Genomic DNA, 19,434 nt, shown 5'->3' on the forward strand with positions numbered 1-19,434 from the left:
TTGAGAACTTTAACAAAGAGATAGAAAACATAAAAAAAAATGTTAGAAATGAAGAATATAGTAACTGAAATGAAAAATACCTCAAGAGGAATTAACAGTAGATTAGATGAAGCAGGGGATCTAATCGGCAATTTAGAAGATAAGGTTGTGGAAAACACCTAATCAGAACAACAACAAGAAAAAGGAATCCAAAAAAATGAGGATAGTTAAGGGGTCTCTGGGAAAACATCAAGCATTTGAACATTTGCATCATAATAGATCCCTATGAAAAAGAGGAGAGAGAACAAGGAATTGAAAATCCATTTCAAGAAATAATGACTGAAAACTTTTCTAACCTAGTAAAGGAAAGAGACATACACGCCCAGGAAGCACAAAGAATTCCAAACAAGATGAGCCCAAAGAAGCTCTCACCAAGACACAACATAATTAAAATGCCAAAGGTTAAAGACAGGGAGAGAATCTTTCAAAGCAGCAAGATAAAGACAGTTAATTACCTACAAGGGAGCTTCCATAAAACTGTCAGCTGATTTCTCAACAGAAACTTTGCAGACCAGAAAGGGTTAGCATGAAATAGTTAGTGATGAAAAGTAAGGACCTACAACAAAGATTACCCAGAAAAGTTATCATTTAGAATTGAAAGACAGATAAAGATTTTCCCAGATAAGAAAAAGCTAAAGGAGTTCATCATCACCAAGCCAGTATTACAGGAAATGTTAGAGGGACTTCTTTAAGAAGAAGAAAAAAGAAAGATAAAAAATATGAATAATGAAAAGGCAATAACTGTATATCTAGCAACAATTACTTTGAATGTAAATGCTCCAATCAAAAGATAGGGTAGCTGAATGGATAAGAAAACAAGACCCTTGAATATGCTGCCTACAAGAGACCCATTTCAGATTGAAAGACACACAGAGACTGAAAGTAAAGGGATGAAAAAAGATATTTCATGAAAACAGAAACAAAACAAAGCAAAAGCTGGTGTAGCAATGCTTACACCAGACAAAAAAGACTTTAAAACAAAGGTTATAACAAGAGACAAAGAAGAACCAAGTTATCCCAGTTCTGGGTATTTATCTGAAGAAACCTAAAACACTGCTTTGGAGGGACATGTGAGTCCATATGTTCATTGCAGCATTCCTTACAGTAGCCAAAATATGGAGGCATCTTGGGTGTCCATCAGAAAATGAATGGATAAAGAAGAGGTGGTCCATATATACAATGGAATATTACTTAGCCATAAAAAGGAATAAAGTCTTACCATCTTTAACAACATGGGTGGACCTACAGAATGTTATGCTGAGTAGAATAAGTCAGACAGAAAGATAAATGTCATATATAGAATCTAGAGAATAAGATAAACAAGCAGCAGAAACAAACTCATAGATACAGAGAGCATTTTGATTGTTGTTAGATTGGAAGATAGGTGAAGAGGGAGGGGATTAAGAGGTACAAATTAGTAGTTACAAAGTAGTCAAAAGGATGTAGAATTTAGCATGGGGAATATAATCAGTAGTATTACAATAACTATGTGTGGTGTCAGATGGGTACTGGACTTATTGGGGGAATCATTTCATAAGTTATATAAATGTATAATCACTGTGCTGTAAACCCGAAACTAATATATCATATGTCAACTATAATTGAAAAAAAAAATATATATATATATATAAATTAAGAAAAGTATATATTTGGTAATATGAATCTATACATATATAGGTTGTCTGGTGGGAATAAAATTTTAATTGGAAATAGTATGTGATTAGATAAAGGATATTTGTGAATCAGAAAAAAAGTGTAGTTATAAATCTAAGTCTTGCCTCTACATTTAGTAACCTAAAAACCTGTGCTTGATTATAGATTTTATTATAGCAAAATGTCAACTTATTCTGGACTCCCACTATGAGATAAGTTGTGAAAATTCCACATTATAACCATTTCTTCATGAGTATTAGCATTTATGATGAAAGCATAGAATCTTCTTTCAGCTATTAATGAGAACATTACATATGAATAAGATAATAAGTAAAAAAGAAGACTTGTAGATTCTTGCATCTTGTGTTCTGTGTTGTTTACATGGTGGTTTAGGAGTATAGGTGTAGTGACTGGGATATCTAAGTTGGAGAAGGAGGAGAGTTAAGAGGTAATATGCTGCTGGCAGAATGTTAGAATTTTTAATAATTCACTTACCAATAGCTTAGGTTAGGTATTCTCTCACTATCACAGTCATAGCATTAATGTGTAAACTGTGTATAATCAGCTGCTTTATTCTAAAATGTTTCTGGCCCTTTGGCAGGCACCAGAAACAACATTTGTTGTCTAGGATTGTTTGTGGTAGCAGGAGCAGCTAAACCCAGTTAGTGTGAGTAATCCAATAGAATATGGACTAGCAGACCATTTGTGATTACAATTGTTCTAACAAAGCACGTGTGAAGAGTCAAGGGAATTTGTAGGCTTTTGAAAATGTGTTAATGTCTGATGTGATGTATTTTCCTTCATTTCAAAAAATGAAGGAAATGTGATGCCAAACATTTGTGTTCTTTCCTGTTTTTTTTATTTTCTTTTATTTATTTATTTATTTATTTATTTATTTATTTATTTATTTATTTATTTATTTATTTTTCACTCTTAGAATAATATAGCAGATCCAGAAGAACTGTTTACAAAATTAGAATGCATTGGGAAAGGCTCCTTTGGAGAAGTTTTCAAAGGAATCGATAACCGTACCCAGCAAGTGGTTGCTATTAAAATCATAGACCTCGAGGAAGCTGAAGATGAAATTGAAGACATTCAGCAAGAAATAACTGTTTTGAGTCAGTGTGACAGCTCATATGTAACAAAATACTATGGATCATATTTAAAGGTAATGTGTGTACTATATCATTTAAGTCATAAGGTATTTGTATCATATGTTTTTCTTTTTTAAATTCTATTTTTGAAAGGCAATGTCTTAAACTAGGATTTGGCAGTCTTTGACCTCCTGGCAGAATCCAACTCCATTTAGAGCGCCAAATAGACTGTTTTTAGATTTAGTAGCTATATCCTAAACTCATCCGAGTACTCAGCTGCACTGTTTTTCCATACATGAACTTTTGGAACGATGGAGGAGCAGAAATGCAGCTGGTCCTTGAGACATATTCTTTGTCAGGAAAGAGCTTTCCCCTTGAGCTTTCACACATTATTCTCAATGGTTCCAATCTGTCTTAATCTCAGAATTGATGGAATATGTAAGTATGTCACTTATTCCATTGAGTTGTGTTGGTTATTTACACATTTTTCTCTCCTTCCAAGTTGTGAGCTCCTTGATGGCAGGGAATTTTAGCTCAACCAGTCAGTTTTTACATCCTTTAGCACAGAACATGACACATTTTAAGTGCGTGATAAATATTTGTTGAAATGGAATTAAATGGAATATCTTTTCCCAACACTCCTTCCAAAAAAATTGGATTTTTAGTTTATAGGATCATGAAATTAGCAGACACCTAAAGTTCCAGTAGATGGAGATGGTACTACATAACAGAGAACACTTTAGTTAGTAAAATCTAAGAGTTCTTGGATTCCAGAGTTACTTAGATATAAATTTGTGTCTATTGAATGTGAAGAATAAATAGTTGGAAAAATCTAGGTCAGGTTAGAGTTTAAATTATGTTAAAATTAAAAAAAAAATTATGCCAGTGTTGAAATTTTTCAAAGGAAGGCAGTATTAATTAGATCTTTGCTTTTCAGGGTTCACAAGAAGGGTAAGTTTTTTTGTTTTTTTGTTTGTTTTTGGTTGGTTTTTTGTTCATCTATCTCTAGGCCAAAAAGGATGTGTTTTTAACTTATCAAGTTGTTGGCCTGCATAAAAATTGATGCTATCTTTTTATGTTCTGCTGACCAAATAAACCTTAAGATACTCTATCTATGTTAGCTAATACTGATATAGAAATTCATCATCTATTTCCCTACCTTTTTACAAAGGCAGATTTATTGTAATATTACATTAATTAAATGAATATGGAAAGAATGCATGGTAGAATGAATTATTAAACAGCTAACAGTCACTATGTATCATAGACTTTACTAGATATAAAGTGCTTGATATAAAAATGAACAATTCACTCTTTCCAGTAAGGAGCTCAGAGTCTCATATTGCACCAAAAATGTGCAGACTTTTTGGTTAAGTATGTACAAGGTGAAAATAGAGCACAAATAAGCAAGTAGTCATTTCTATCCTTTTTTTTCCGGAGATGGTGTGAAGGTTTTCAAGAGAGACTTCCAAGAAAAGGTGATGCTGCTGGCAATTCCTATTCAATTTACATCTTATTCCATTTCACTATCTACATAATTATTTTATTCTTTATGACATTTGCATTCATATTTTTTTTCTCAAAAACTTATTTAGCAGGTCAGATCCTTTTTCAGGAATCCTCAGTCTCAGTAGTTTTAGGTCGTCCTTCTAATTTCCATAGCAGACTTGATTGTAGGCAGCCCCAAGAATTTCTTGTCTCCCACGTGCACACACACGTGTGTGTGTGTGTGCGCGCACGCATGCATTGTTTGCTCATTTTGGTTTTTTCTTTCTTGATTGAACCATGATAATTCCAGACCCACTCTAGAGCAAACCTGAACCCTTGCTATTTTTAGACATCTGTAACAGATAAGCCATTTTTGGTAACTAACTTAAAATATTCAATGAGCCCTATTTAAAATAGACTGTTCTGTATTATATTGAAAATGGGTATTGAGATGGTATTGACTCTATTATTGGTTGCTTATAGCCTGTTTATTCATAGTCAGTACTGTCATGGAAAATTAATTGTAGCTCTGTTTATATTATTTATTCCTAAGGTTTCACCTTTTTAAAAAAATTCCTCTCATAGTATGCATGTACCAGTCAACCAATAAATTCTTAATTTTTAAGTAAATGAAACTGATAGTTTGTTTTGTCCATACCTTGACTGTAGAATGTTCTCACACTGGTCAGTGATAAAAAAACTATTATCCAAGATGTCTTCTTAAAGGATTAAACTGGATTCTCTTTATTTTCTTTATCCATCATTAATTAAAGTCCATGATGTGAAAGGCTACTTTGAAGAACTTGTTACTTCATGATAAAATTGTAGAAATTCACAGCTCTTTGATATTATTCATATTCTGAATCTGTTTACATTAAAGTAAATGAATATCTATGTATTATCTCTTTGTTGATATACATATATATACACACAAAGAAGATATCATTTCATAATATTTTAATATCATGTATTTAAATTACTTTCTCAAGTTGACCAATTTGTTTATTTTCCATTTATCTTAAAATTTAGTATGGCTTTATGAGATTACATTTTTTAAGTGAAATCATATCAAATATAACAAGGTTCTGTTTAATGAAGTCAGTGTAATTTAAGGCTATATCCTCTAGGTACCATTAGGAAACTGCATTATCAATTAACTCATGTTCTCAGGGTGACTGATCCTTCTGTTTCAGATGATATGGAGAATTTTGTGAGTCAAGTTAACTGAGTAAAATAGGATATGAGGTTTTCTCAGGTGGTTCTTACACAGGATAGCATACATAACCGAGACCTCACTGTAAGATGGAGGAAGTTATTGCTTTTGAGAGAAAATTATATGCTCGTTGGAACTTTATTCAGTTGTAGCGATTTCCTTGAGACGTGAAAAAATGTACTAGATATTAATTTTCACTGAGCTCACTGTATAACTTAATTTTTAAAAACAAGAGTAAAAACCAGACAAACACATCAGTATTTTTCTTTAATTTTAGTTCACTGAAGATTTTCTTGAGAGACAAAGTTAGCCTTTATGAAGAGTGCTAAAATAAACCTTTCCTTTCTGATTTCTTAACATTGGAAAAACCTTTTATAATCTTTAAATATTTTTCTAGTTCGGTATAATCTTAAAGTGAAGCCCACTCAGGCACTGAATAGAATTCGAATCATGCTTTTATTTGCTGTTAAAAATGTCCTTAGATTTATCTTAATATTAAGGAAATATGCACCCCTCCACATACTAATACCTCTGATATTTATCAAAAAAAGAGAGAACTCAATGATTAAAATAAAATATTCAGAATAGAGTCTGTACAATTTTGTGGTCTTCTCATTATTTTTTTCTGAGACTTGTGTGTGCTGACTTCCAGTGTTTAGTGAATGTTTCTGGAATGTTCTTTAATTTAAAAATAATTGGAGTTTTCTTATAAAATTTTAAGGAAATCAAAGAAGGAAAATTTTTCTCCTTTTCACAATGTTTTCTTTTCTCAAAGTAAGAATGGCTTTAAAGTTCATATTAAGACACCTCTAAGAAGCCCCATATCAGTGCCCACTATGTGTATTCCTTTCATTCTGCATATTTGCCCTAGTCAACTCATGTTCTTAGTCAGTCTCATATTCTTTATTCTGACAACTTATAAATTCATGTCTCCGTTCCAGCCTCTCTCCTTTGCCTCAGATATGTATAACTAATTGGCCTCATATTACCCACTTATCTACAGATATGTCAAGTACAACAACCCTAAAACTGGGAAGTAGCATGAACTAGGTCTTGAGTATGATTTTGAACTAGGTTGGGATTTGAGGATTGAGTATAGACAACACACCCTAGACTGTAAGAAAACAATTCAGGAGTGGTAAAATATCTCACAAGATGTTCTCTACTGTCCCTTGCAATTCTATAACATTTTATATTCTATTTTTTATTGTAAAATATATTTCATAAAATTTACTGTTTTAACCACTTTAAAGTGTACAGTTCTGTGGCATTAAGTATATTCAGGTTGTTGTGCAATCTGATCCATCTCCAGAACTTTTTAATCTTCCTCAACTGAAACTCTACACATTAAACTATAACTGCCCATTTTCTCCTCATTACAGTCCTTGGTAAACACCATTCTACTCTCTGTCTCTATGAATTTCACTACCCTAGGTTTATATAAGTGGAATCATACAACATTTGTCCTTTGGTAACAGGCTTATTTTACTTATACATGGAGATTTATGTGGTCAATGTTATGACCGGCTATTGGATTTATAGACAAGCCCACTTAATTCAACATGTACTTGATACATAGTATAATAATGACCTCTCAAACAGATATAATGAATATTTTAAATATATTTTTCATGAACAAATGAACTCCAAATTCCACAAGATCATTTCTCCCCTCTTTGGCCAAGTGTCTGCTTTAGCAGCAAATAGTGAGGCTCAAAGGCCTCACAGAAGGACAGGATTGATACTCCAGACACCAGTAATTTCTTAACACTAGGCTACAACCTCCCCTCAGTAAATAGTATGACTCAAGAGTACAATGCTTTAGGAATTTTGAATTTTTGGACAGAGAGCCATTTCCTAACCCCTAAGTACTGACCCGTATTGATGCAGGACTTTAAACTTACTCCCCCAACCCCTTGTTAAAATGTGTGTATTATTATTATTATTTTTATGGTGGTATTAGTTAACTAAATCCAGTGTTTCAACTCTACACTTTAACAGTAAAGCAAATACACACAGACACACACACACACACACACATACATACACATTGTGTGTTCACCTCCCATAGTTGCATTTCTTTCTGTCACCACTATTTGGCACGCTTTACCCCGTCTTCCTCCCACTTCTCCCCTCCACCTTACCCTCTTGTAACCACTAGTCTATTGTCCATGCCCATGAGTCTCTGTTTATTTGTCCTGTTCATTTGTTGTTTTTAGGTTTATATCCAACATACAAGTGATACCATGTGATTTTCAACTTCTTCTGCCTGGCTTATTTCACTTTGCATGATCATCCATGTTGTCGCAAATGGCAGTATTTCATCTCTTCTTATGGCTGAGTCATATTCCATTGTATATATGTACCACAACTTCTTTATCTAATTATCTCTTGAAGGACACTTCAGTTGCTTCCATGTCCTGGCCGCTGTGAATAATGCTGCTGTGAACATCAGTGGGTAAAAGTCTTTAAGGATATGGGCTTTCAAGCCTTTGGTGTAAGTACCCAGTAGAGGGATTGCTGGATCACATTCTTACTTTTTTGAGAAACCATACAGTTTTCCATAGTGTCTGTACCAATGCAGTCCCGCCAACAAGTGTATGAGAGTTCCTTTTTCTCCACATCCTATTACCTGTTACAACTATTCTAACAGGTGTGAGATGGTATCTCATTGTGATTTCGATTTGCATTCCCCTAATAGCTAGCGATGTTGAGCATCTTTTCATATATTTGTTGGCCATTTGTATGTCCTCTAGGAAGAAGTGTCTGTTCAGGTCCTCTGCCAATTTCTTGATTGGGTGGTTTGTTTTTTGTTATTGAGTCGTATGAGTTCTTTGTATATTTTGAATGCCAGGCCCTTATTGGAGGCATTGCTTGAAAATATATTTTCCCATTTAGATGGTTGTCTTTTTACCTTGTTGACGATTTCTTTTACTAAGCAGAAGCTTTTTAGTTTAATATAGTCCCATTCATTTATTTTAGCTTTTACTTGCCTTGCATTTGAGGTCAAATTCCTAAAAATACTCTTTAAGTGCCGGGTCCTTGAGTTTAGTTCCTATGTTTTCTTCTATGCAATTTATTGTTTCAGGTCTTATATTTAGGTCCTTAATCTATTTTGAGGTAATTTTGGTATGTGGTGATAGACAACAGTCTAGTTTCATTCTTTTGCAGGTGGCTTTCCAGTTTTGCCAGCAACATTTATTGAAGAGGCTTTCCTTTCTCCACTGTATGTTTTTAGCTTTTTTTGTCAAAAATTATTTGCACTTATAAACATAGGTTTACTTCTGGACTTTCGATTCTCTTCCACTGGTCCTTGTGTCTGTTTGTCTGCCAATACCATGCCGTTTTGATTCCTGTAGTATAATTTGAAGTTGAGCAGAGTGATTCCTCTAGCCTCATTCTTTTTTTTTCCCTCAGGATAGCTTTGTCAATTGGTGGACTTTTGTGCTTCTATACTAATGTGATGATTTTTTTATTCTAACTCTTTAAAAAATGCTGATGGGATTTCGATGGGAATTGCATTAAATCTGTATAATGCTTTAGGTAATAAAGTTATTTTAACTATGTTGATTCTTTCAATCCAAGAACATCGAATATCTTTACATTTATTTGTATTTTCTTTGATTTCTTTTAATAGAGTCTTGTCGTTTTCATTATATAGGTCCTGCACATGTTTGTTAAATTAATTCCTAGGTATTTTATTCTTTTGGTTGCAATTACAAAAGGAATTAGTTTTTCCACTTCTTTTTCTGACACTTCATTATTAGAGTATAGGAATGCTATGAAGTTTTGAAAGTTGATTTTGTATCTAGAAACTTTACTGTATTTGCTTATTGTTTCCTGTAATGTTCTTGGGGAAACTTTAAGGTTTTCTATATAGAAAATCATGTCATCCGCAAATAGTGACAGCTTGACTTCTTCATTTCCTATGTGGATGCCTTTTAAATCTTTCTGTTGTCTGATTGCACTCACTAGGTCCTCCAATACTATATTGAATAACAGTGGTGATAGTGGACGGCCTTGCCTTGTTCCTTATCTTAGAGGGAAGATTTTTAGTTTTTCACCATTAAGTAGAATGTTAGCTGAGGGTTTATCATAGATGGCCTTGATTATGTTAAGGTATTTTCCTTCTATACTGATTTTGTTAAGTGTTTTTATGAAATATGGATGCTATATCTTGTCAAATATCTATTGATATGATCATATTATTCTAATTTTTTAATTTGTTTATGTAGCGTATTACATTAATCAATTTGTGTATGTCAAACCATTCCTGTGCCCCTGGGATGAAGCCCACTTGATCGTGGTGTATAATCTTTTTAATATATTACTATATACGGTTCGCTAGTATCTTATTTAGGATTTTTGCATCTGTGTTCATGAGAGATGTCGGTTTGTAGTTTTCTTTTTTCACATTATCTTTATCAAGTTGTGGTGTCAGAGTAATATTGGGCTCAGAAAATGAGTTGGGAAGTATTGCATCCTCTTTGATTTTTTGGAAGAGTTTGAGGAGAATAGCTATTAAATCATCTTTGAGTGTTTAGTAGAGTTTGCTGGTGAAGCCATCTGGTCCTGGACTTTTACTTTTTGGTAGGTTTTTGATGATTATTTAAATTTCTATACTGCTGATCAATCTACTTAGATTTTCTAGTTCTTGAGTCAGTCTAGAAAGGTTGTATTTTTCTAAGTACTGGTCCATTTCTTCTAGTTTATTAAATTTGGCATTAAATACTTTTTCATAGTATTCTTGTGTGATCATTTGTATTTCTGTGTTGTCTGTCATAATTTCCCCTCTTGCTTCCCTGATTTTGTTTATGTGTGTCCTTTCTTTTTTTTCTTAGTGAGTCTAGCCAGGGGGTTGCCAATTTTATTAACCTTCTCAAAGAACCAGCTCTTTGTTGCATTTATTTTTCTATTGATTTTTGTTTGTTTATTTGTTTTCAATTTCATTTATTTCTTCTCTAATTTTGATTATTTCTTTCTTTCTGCTGACTTTAGGCTTCATTTGTTCTTTCTATTCTAGTCTGTTAAAAAGAAGCATTAGGTTGTTTATTTTGCCTCATTCTTGTTTTTGGAGATACGCCTGTAATGATATACACTTTCCTCTTATAACTGCTTTTGCCGTGTCCCAAAAGTTTTAGTATGTTGTACTGTCATTATCATTTATTTCTATGTATCTCTTGATCTTTCTTTTTCTATATTCTCTGACCCAGTTATTCTTCAGTAGCATGTTATTTAATTCCCATGAATTTTTGGTTCTTCCTACTTTTTTTTCATAGTTCTTCCCCCTTTCTTTTTACAGTTGATCTTTAGTTTAAAGCATTATGATCAAAGAATATGGTTGGTATGATTTCAACCCTCTTATATTTGTTGAGACTATCTCTGTGTCCCAGTATGTGCTCAATCCTTGAGAATGTTCCAAGTATACTAAAGAAAAATGTATAAGCAGTTGCTTTGGAATGAAAGGCTCTGTAAATATCAATGATGTCCAGTTGGTCTAATGTGTCATTTAAAGATGTTATTTCCTTATTGATTTTCTGTTTGAATGATCTGTCCCTATTCTATAGTGGGGTATTTAGGTCCCCTACTATGATAGTGTTTTGGTCTATTTCTCCCTTTTAGTTCTGTTAGTAATTGCTTCACATATTTCAGGGCTCTGTGATTGGGAGCATAGATATTAGTAAGTGTTGTCTTCTTGATGATTCCGTTTATCATTATGGTGTGTCCTTTAGTATCTTTCTTTACCTTTTTTATTTTGAAATCTATTTCATCCAATATTAGTACCGTACTCCTGCTTTTCTCCAAATGCCATTTGGTTGAAATATCATTTCCCATCCTTTCACTTTGAGTCTATATTTGTCTTTGGAGCTTGATGTGTCTCCTGGAGGTAGCATATGGTTTTGCGTGTGTGTGTGTGTGTGTGTGTGTGTGTGTGTGTGTGTGTGTGTGTGTTTGCTCCATTCTGCAACTCTGTGTCTTTTTATTGGTGAGTTCAGTCCATTTACCTTTAGGGTGATTTTTGAAATATGAGGTCTTCTTGTAACCATTTTATCTTTTGCTTCCTGGTAGCTCAGTGTTTCCATTGCTTTCTTGTCCTTGTACTTCTGTTTATTTTAGTTGGCTTTTGTGGGTTTTCCATCTGGTTCTTCTGTTGTATGTTATATACTTCAGTTCTGAATCTTTGGAATTCCGTTACCTTTACAAATATGTTGAGGATAGTTTGTGTGTGTGTGTGTGTGTGTGTGTTTGTTTGTGTGTGTGTGCATGCATGTGTGTATTTGTCTATTTTCTTTTGCTTGTGCCCTATCTCCATTCCCCTTTGGGAATTTGAATCTTTGACTCCTCCCCTTTTCAGTCATCTCAATTTGTCACTATGTTTGCTGAACATTCATTACTATCTTGCTATAGCAATTCTCTTCTTATTGTTTAAATTTGTAATGCCCTGTTCTTAGTAAGGGTTGCACTCCTCTGCTTCTATTTGCCTGATAGTCACCTTACTCCTAATTATGTATTTTTTTTGTCATTTTATTTTAGGTTACCTGGCCCCTTTCAGTATTTTCTGTGGTGCAGGCCTCGTAGTGGAGAATTCTCTCAATTTTTATATGTCTGGAAAGGTCTCTATTTCTCCTTCATATCTAAAGGAGAGCTTGGCTAGATACATTATTTTAGGCAGATCGTTCTTTTCACTTAATAGTTAAATATTTGATTACACTTCTTCCTGGTTTATAACATTTGTGCCGAGAAGTCCAATGATAACGTAATGACTTTCCTTTATAAGTTACCTTTTTCCTCTCTCTGGCTGCCCTGATAATTCCATCTTTGTTGTTGATATTTGATAATTTTAATATAATGTATCTCAGTGAAGGCCTTTTTAGGTTGAAATAATTGGGTGTTTTATTGGCTTCCTGAATTCCAAGCTCCATTCATTCCTTAGATTTGGGAAATTCTCGTCAACTATTTGTCTGAAAATGCTTTCTAGTCTCTGCCCCTTTTCCTTGCCTTCAATAATGCCCATTATTCTTATGTTTCCTCTCCCGATGGCATCAGCTAGTTCTTGTATTTCTCTTCTACTATTTTTTATTCTTTATTTTCTCTCTTCCTCCTTCTGATTTATTTCTCGATTTCTGTCTGCAATATCACTGATCCTTTCCTCTATTTGGTAGACTCTAATTTCCAAGCTCACGACTTTATTTTTCAACTCTTGCAGTTTTTTTTTTTACCTCCAGAGGATATATTCTGTTCTTTTTGAGGGTATCAATGTCCTTGCTAAAAAAACTCATTCTGCTCATGTAGTTATTTTTTCAATTCCTGAAATTGTTGATATGACTCATTTCTGATCTCATTGAGTTTTTCAGAAGTACCATTCCTGAATTTTCTGTCATTTAAGTCACATATTTCTATGTCTGTAAGCTTGTTTTCTGGAGATTTTTCTCTTTCTTTCTGAGATGCCTTGTCACCTTGGTTGTTCATGGTATTTAATGGACTATTTCTCTGCCTTGGCATTAATGGAAGTATATTCTGCTATTTTTCTGGAAAGATTTATTATATAAAGGTCTCTCTTTAGTCTGTTGCAAAGAAGGCACTTTTCTTTTGGTTTCCATTAGGTGGCATTTAAGCCTCTTGGATCCCTTCTTTATATAAAGCCTTAGTAATACCTTTTTTTTCCCCTTATGGATGTTTAATCACGCTCACTAATCTCAGTCTCAGTCCCTGTTGTTGTTAGCAACTGTTTCGGTAGTGTTTGCTCAGATTCCCCTGGAATCCGCGGTGTTTGTTCTCAGAAGATATGAGCATGGGGCCCTCTTAGTTGGGGTTTGGGGTTTGCAGCTCAGCCTCGGTTGTGCATCCCAAGCTGGTAAAAATCAACTGTTGTTTCTCCGCCATCCTGCTTTCTGCCCTGATGACTGGACACTGCTGCCGGATGTGTGGAGCTCACAGCACTCTCAGGCAGGGCTATTCAGAGTACTCACTGCACCTTCTCCCCTCCCCTCCCCTCCTACAGGGAGTTCCACGCTGCTAGCGGCAGCTTCTTTATTTCTCCAAGTCCACTGCCCAACACCTGTTGTTCTGACCTGTGGTAGGTCTTATATGCAGATCCCATGTTCAAGCATGCTGTTATGCAGTTTGGGTGTTTTTTCTTGAGTTTTAAATGTTCAGCTTATTGTTTCAACAGGAGAGATCTGGGGACATCTCGTACTGCCATGTTTCTTCTTCATTCCCATGTGTATTATTTCATAAGTGGAGAAGTGAGTTTTTTCCTTCAGGGACTTCCCTTGCTTAAATGTGCAGGATGTGTGTTATGGTTTCCCGTTACTTGGCTCTTTTTGAATTGTAAACCAATATGTAGATATCATCTTGGACTTTTAAATTTTTTAAAAGCAAACCAAACATACTTACCTATATTCTCCAACACAAACATTTTTTTTTTCAGAAATAAAAGGTAGAAGTTGTAATCTCCCTAAAAGATACAAACATCGGGTCCAGCTATTTTGGTTTTGTTTTGTTTGTGATTGGTGTTTTCATTGAAACCTGCTGTAGACAAGGAACTGGTCATAAGAGCCTCTGTGAGTTAAGCTTGCTTGAGCAAAGAAGAGCCCCACGAGCTTGCCATATATGCCTTTGCCTACTTGGGCCTAGCTTTAGTCTCCATGCCTGCCTAGCAGTCTTCTGAATGTCCATACCTATGGCCATGTTCCAGTGATGCTTATCACCAAAATTGGTGATCAGAAGAAAGCAACCAGGAAAGCTATTAGACAGCTCTGGTTCTCTGCCTATTTCAGACAACTCTTAGTTCCACTGAAAAACTTACTTGCTATGAGGAAGCCTCCTTTTTAGATATAGAAGTTGCTTAGTTATAACTTTAATCATGTTTTAAGCTTTCTATGAATACTTTTCAGTAAAAAGAAGACATTTGGTATGTTTCTGTTCTGAATTGGTACCACACACACACATACACACACAGTTTTTAAACTGGAAAACAGGTGCCTTAATTCGTGCAGAACTGTAAAACATAAACATATTTTTAAGATCTTTTTATTTTTCTTTTTTAAGCATTTTATTTTATTGTATTGTATTTTATTAGTTTCAAATATACAGTACATTAGTTAGACATTTATATAGTTTACAAACTGATCTCTCCAGTTACTCTATCATTAATAGATGACTGAATAAAGACAAAGTGGTACATGTATAGAACCTCATGGTTCTATACATAGCCATTACATTACTGCTGACTACATTCCCAGTGCCATATTCACCATCCTGGTGACCAGCTCTCACCTACTAATTTGTACTTCTTTAACTCTTCACCCCTTTCTCCCAGCCATCCAACCCACCTCCACTCTGGCACTCATCAGATTGTCCTCTGTATTTGTGAGTCTGTTTTTATTAGTTTGTTCTTTTTGTTCCTTATATTCCACATATAAGTGAAATTATATAGTATTTGTCTTTCTCTGACTTATTTCACTCAGCATAATAACCTCTAAGTCTATCCATGCCATTGCAAATGGTAAGATTTTATTTTTTACGGCTGAGCAATATTTCTTTGTATATATGTACCACTTTGTCTTTATCTAGTCGTCTATTGATGAGCACTTAGGTTCCTTCCATATCTTGGCTACTGTGAATAGGGCTACAGTGAACATAGGAGTGCATAGATATATTTATGAATTAGTGTTTTGGCTTTCTTTGTATAAATACCCAGAATTTCAATTGCTGGGTCAAAAGGTAGATCCATTTTTAATTTTTTGAAGAAGGTCCAGACTGTTTTCCATAGTGGCTGTACCAATTCACAATCCCACCAAGAGTATACGAGAGTTCCCTTTTCTCCACATCTTCACCAGCACTTGTTGATTTTTGATTTATTGATGATAGCCATCCTGACAGGTGTGAGGTGATATCTCATTGTGGTTTTATTTACATTTCTCTGATGATTAGTGACCTTGAGCATCTTTTCATATGTTTATTGGCCACCTGTATGTCCTCTTTGGAGAAGTGGATTTTCAGGTCTTCTGCCTATTTTTTAATTGGATTGTTTTGTTGTTGTCGTTGTTGTTGTTTTTGTTGTTGTTGTTGTGAGTTTATTTTTCTTTTAAATGTCAAATGAATGGAAAGCATTATGATTTCATAAGATAGAATATAGTACTAACTAGAAACAAACTTGTGGCCAAAGGAAAAAATACTTAAGCTATACAGCATTGTGAGAAACACTTTTTTCTTCTCTTAAAAAGTATATAAAGACACGTCAGGTTCATTATTCTCAGGTTTGAAGTGCCTAATTTTTATACATAAAAATGAGTTACATGAACCAATTCTGAAACTCCTCTCCCCTGCCCACTATACTGGCAACTTACTTTCTCTTTTTCCTACCATAGACACCACTGCTAGCAAGGACTCTCAGCTCCTTTTTCTTCAGTTCAAGCTTGCCTGCTGTGACAGGAGAGAATAGATGTCAAGATTGGAGGAAGGACACATTGTTTCTCTATTTCTCTTATACATCTTACATACTGTCAACATCAAGAAAGAAAGGAAGAATCTTTTCATCTAAAATTAACTAAGCCCTTCCTCCCTGGTCCCTAACCCTAGGCCATATCCCATTTCCCATCTACATTGTTACCCAAACACTCTTCATGTTACTAGAATCCATTCTCTGACCTAATAGAGCCCTAGCTTCATGGAGATGCTTAGATATTTTGAATGGAGCTCCCAAGTACTTCCCAGAGTTTGAGGGCTACCAGCAGTAGCTTGAGAATTTTCATCCTACAATTAGGGCTGAAAGTGTTCCTGGCATCCCAAATTGAAACACAACACTGAATATATATTTTTTCCCTAGAAACACTGTTATAGTATAAATATTAGTTTCTATGCTACTCTTCATGCTATACTATAGATACTTTTGTGTTAAATTGTCCTTTGGTGAACTACTCCAGGAAGCTAGACAATGTTTTTATGGGAAAATCCTTGCTTTCCAAATTCCAAACATCTTACATAAAAATAGACTTGTGGAACACAACCCATTCACAACTTTCCTGGTTGCCAATATCAATTATAGTAAAGCCAACAATTCCTCTTCTAGTCAACTCTGTGGTCCCACAAAAATTCGGGGAATACTACTCATGAAATGGTACAGAGAGAGAGGTGTTCCTAGTATTTCAAGCTATATTTGAAAGAGGAAATTAAATATATATATATATATATATATATATATATATATATATATATATATAATGATTCATTCCAATTTTTATCTCATAGTGCTGAATGATGTGTGTGTGTACACAGCTATTTTGGAATTCATGTACTCCCTCTATGAACATCATTTATTCTTGTATACTTACAGTGAAATTAACTCTACCTAAAGTAATGTTCTTTTAAATCTATACTCTCTCTTACCCATTTACTTGTGTAGGGGGACAATATTCTTTCTACTTTCCATATGTGTACCAAAAATGCCCATTTATCATGGCAGATAAAAGTTGTCAAGTGTATTAAAACAAAAGCCAAAAGGTAAAATAAGACAATATATCCAGTGTTCTCACTCTAAAATCACATGATTTCACAAGAAACCCCATTCCAAATTTCTACAAGTTTTCATTTACTTCCTCATTCTTTAATGTGTCTTTCTTTTCAATATTATCATTCAAAATAATAATTTAAAGTTGTGGTTTATTTTTCTGGGTTTTATAAAAATTGCTAATAGTTCCATAATAAGAAACAATAACTTGTTATTTATTTAGCTATATCATAGGCTAAATAGGTTTGGATGAAGGTCAAGAATCAGAATTTTACTTTCATTTGTAACGGTCAATGGATAAATAGATTTGGGGTTCCAAACAACTATTTTAAACCTATATTTTAAAACCAGGACGTTAGTATATCAGATTTGACATTTACACCAGTATGTTATTTTGTTAAGGTTTGTAATTATAAATTGTTTCATGGCCTTTACAGGGTTCAAAATTATGGATAATAATGGAATATCTGGGTGGTGGTTCAGCACTGGACCTTGTAAGTATTTTTAAATAATCACACACATGTACACATACACATTCATACTTTAACTTTTTTCTTTTAATTGGAGTAAGCAAGGTAAGTGATTGCTTTAATTAATCTCTTCAAATAAAACTTTGTTTCAAGACCATTATCCTCAGGTAGATTAGTTGTATTGTAGGATTGAACATGTTGCTGATATTCTTAGAATGTATTAAAAATGTAAATAAATTAATAAAATCAATCCCCCAAATTAGGAATGAGTGTGTGACAGTTGCCATCAGTGTACATTTTTACTTTGCAAGCATATCCCTGAAAAGACTGTTTTCTTAGATTTTTTGAAATATGTGATTCGTGTAACTCTAACTGAGAGTGGTTCTTGGCCTACAAACCCAGTTCTCTACAGAGTTATCTCCGATCCTTTATAGGTCATTTGGAAATATAATGGCATTTTTTTGTGTCACAATGACTTGTAAGTGCTACAGCCATTTTGGTGGGCAGGGATGAGAATGCTAAAACCATGTGCTTTTGAGGAACACTAGTTTGTTTTCTGCAAAGTAGCGTGATTCTATCAGTGTTGTTTTTTTACTTTTCCAATCTTTATTAAGATAACATTGTATTTAAAATACAATATGAATTACTAGAGACAACTTATTGTAGTAGAATGACCATCGGGCTGGCCTATGGGAGTTTGAGGTTATAGGGCTGGCTCTATTCATGACTAAATCTGTGACTGTGAATCAAACACATAAATTCCTTGGAATTGGATTTCCTATAAAACAAATAAATTGCATTGAGTTATTTCTAAGTTCTTTTATCTTTAATATTATATGACAATATTTTATTAGAATGTCTCTGCCTTTGAAATTGTAGAGCATGCTATTTCTAAAAACAGTGTTTTGATGCTTAAGATCATCAAGTGATATTTTAATTCTTATTTTTTTAGATGGTAATGAGTTTTCCTAACTAAAAGTGATTAAATATTTTTAAAGGATTTAATCTTGACTACAAGTAACTCGGTTTCAAATAATCCTATGCCGAAATGACCCATAAAAGATTTTCTTTCCTTCTTGATGAAGAGTCACATCTCCTAGGAATTCATCTCAGTTTAATCAGTTGCCAATTAAATAATCCTTCCTTGTGTTTAATCTAATTCTTATATACTAAAGTTGGAGTTCACTCTCTTGTTTCTCTTTTCTAGTGTCTTGTCACATAGTTTAATTATACAATAGTTTTTTCATTAGCTCCACAAGAAGCTTCACAATTACTCCATTATCCGCCTTCAACTTTTTAAATATTAAGAGCCTTTTCCACATTTATCAGTTACTTTATCTGGTCCTTCAAGGTGCTCACCATGTCTCTTCCCTGTTTTATAGACATGGGCAAAGCTGGTCCATTGCTTTCATCAGGATTATTGATAGCAAGGCTAAGTATTGGACACACTCTGTATCCTCCAGTAGTAGTTTGGTCAGTTTTATGAAATCTCTGAATGAAAGGATTGTAAGCTCTTAACCTCATTCTGCCATTCTGATCTCTGCATAACAGAACAAATGTCAATTACATAAATTTAATGAACTTAAAATTTTCTTAGCCTTGTAGTCCTGGTTCTGCCATTGACTAGCTGCCTAATGGGCGAGCCATTTAACCTCTGTGCCTTAATTTCCTCAAATCTTAAGTGAAGAAATAAGACTAGTAATGTCTCTAGTTTTGTTTTTCTAGGTCCACAATTTAGTAATATTGTGATTTAATTATAAATCTCATTTAACTGGACTTTGTAGGGAGAGCAAATAAAGAGATAATGTTCTATTTCTTCTCCATGTATAGTTCTATACAAATTAATGCTACCATTTGGGGACTCTAATAAGGGATTAGGCTTAGAGGCTTATGCTACTAGGAATAAGAGAAAACAAAAGTGATGCTAACCAGAGAATGTTTAACACTGTAAACTAGTATATGACT

General features: G+C 34.0%; 1 protein-coding gene across 3 annotated transcripts in view; it reads left to right on the forward strand.

Moving 5' to 3' along the window:
* STK26 (serine/threonine kinase 26) overlaps positions 1-19,434 on the forward strand; it is a 79,820-nt gene that overhangs the window by 27,536 nt on the left and 32,850 nt on the right. For all 3 annotated transcript variants that reach the window (XR_004952836.1, XM_036226750.1, XM_036226749.1), the window contains exons 3-4: positions 2,630-2,860; positions 17,437-17,493. Coding sequence is in view for 2 of the 3 variants with exons in the window: in XM_036226750.1 (XP_036082643.1) it covers positions 2,630-2,860; positions 17,437-17,493 (288 nt within the window). In the remaining variant the exon portion in view is untranslated. The remainder of the gene's footprint in view (positions 1-2,629; positions 2,861-17,436; positions 17,494-19,434) is intronic.

This window comes from Rousettus aegyptiacus, unplaced genomic scaffold (assembly GCF_014176215.1).
Source record: "Rousettus aegyptiacus isolate mRouAeg1 unplaced genomic scaffold, mRouAeg1.p scaffold_m13_p_9, whole genome shotgun sequence".
Taxonomy (NCBI): Eukaryota; Metazoa; Chordata; class Mammalia; order Chiroptera; family Pteropodidae; genus Rousettus; species Rousettus aegyptiacus.